The sequence below is a fragment of the Penaeus vannamei genome, chromosome 34, assembly GCF_042767895.1.
Source record: "Penaeus vannamei isolate JL-2024 chromosome 34, ASM4276789v1, whole genome shotgun sequence".
NCBI lineage: Eukaryota > Metazoa > Arthropoda > Malacostraca > Decapoda > Penaeidae > Penaeus > Penaeus vannamei.
This window is the reverse complement of record NC_091582.1, coordinates 25,568,758-25,569,836: the sequence shown is the minus strand read 5'-3', so window position 1 is coordinate 25,569,836 and position 1,079 is coordinate 25,568,758. Positions and strand designations below refer to the sequence as shown.

The 1,079-nt window shown below is 24.5% G+C and overlaps 1 protein-coding gene across 2 annotated transcripts in view; it reads right to left on the bottom strand.

Annotated features, from left to right (window-relative positions):
- The window catches only part of LOC113810726 (uncharacterized), a 32,525-nt gene extending 31,446 nt beyond the window's left edge, over positions 1-1,079 (bottom strand). For both annotated transcript variants that reach the window (XM_070145589.1, XM_070145590.1), the window contains exon 1: positions 858-1,079. In XM_070145589.1, coding sequence (XP_070001690.1) covers positions 858-889 — 32 coding nt within the window. In that variant the 5' untranslated portion in view covers positions 890-1,079. The remainder of the gene's footprint in view (positions 1-857) is intronic.

Here is a 1,079-nt window from a genome sequence, read left to right as displayed (position 1 = left end):
ATCAACATTATTTTCATTGATATTATTGTAATTGTTATTGTTATTATTATCATTATTATCATGATCATTTTCATTATTACTTTTATTACTATTGCTATTATCATTACGATCATCATCATTGTTATCATCATTATCATCATTATAAGTATTATTATTATCATTATCAGGATTGCTATCGGCATTGTTACTATTAGTATGGTTATCATTATCTTTATTATTATCATTATTATTATTATTATTATTATTATTATTATTATTATCATTATTATTATTATTATCTTTATCCTTAAGATTATCCTTAAATTTGATATTATTATCATTATCATTAATGTTATTATCATTTTTATCACTTCATCATCAATATTTTTTATCATTATCATTTCTATTACTAATAATAATTTTCATCATAATTATCATTATTCCCATTTACATTATTACATTTATCATCATCAATATTACTGTTACGAATATATTTTCCTCATCACTATTACTGTTATTTTCACTAATATCATTATCATCACCCTCAGTACCATAATGATCATTATAATTTTATTATGTTTATATAAATTTCTTATCATTGTCTTTCTTTTTGCCATTTTCTTTGTTTTTATTTTCTTCTTATTTATTTTGTTCGCGGTGTCACTCCATCAAGCTAAACGAATATTTCTCTTTTAGACTATAAATGGAATAGTTTGAGAAACTTCACAACTCAATTTAAGCTGAATATTCATTGTAATAATTACTAATCATTGTATTTTTTTAGATAATATTTCCAAACTCTGCAAACTTTACCTATCGGAGAAAACGGAAAATGTGATGATAAATACAGAAACAGAGAAAATTGGATATGTACATACCTCAACAAAGACCTCGGTTTTACTGCAGACATACTGATAATTTCCTAGACTGTTTATAAATTGATTAAAGATTTACAGGCATTCTCCAAAATGCTCGAACATTATAAGACAGATTTCCAAAATGTATTGAGGACTTCCTACAAGATACAACTACGTATACATATTCCCATGAGCTATACGCGGGAAGAATTTTATACCACTTTCCTGCTCTCGGGTTTTACA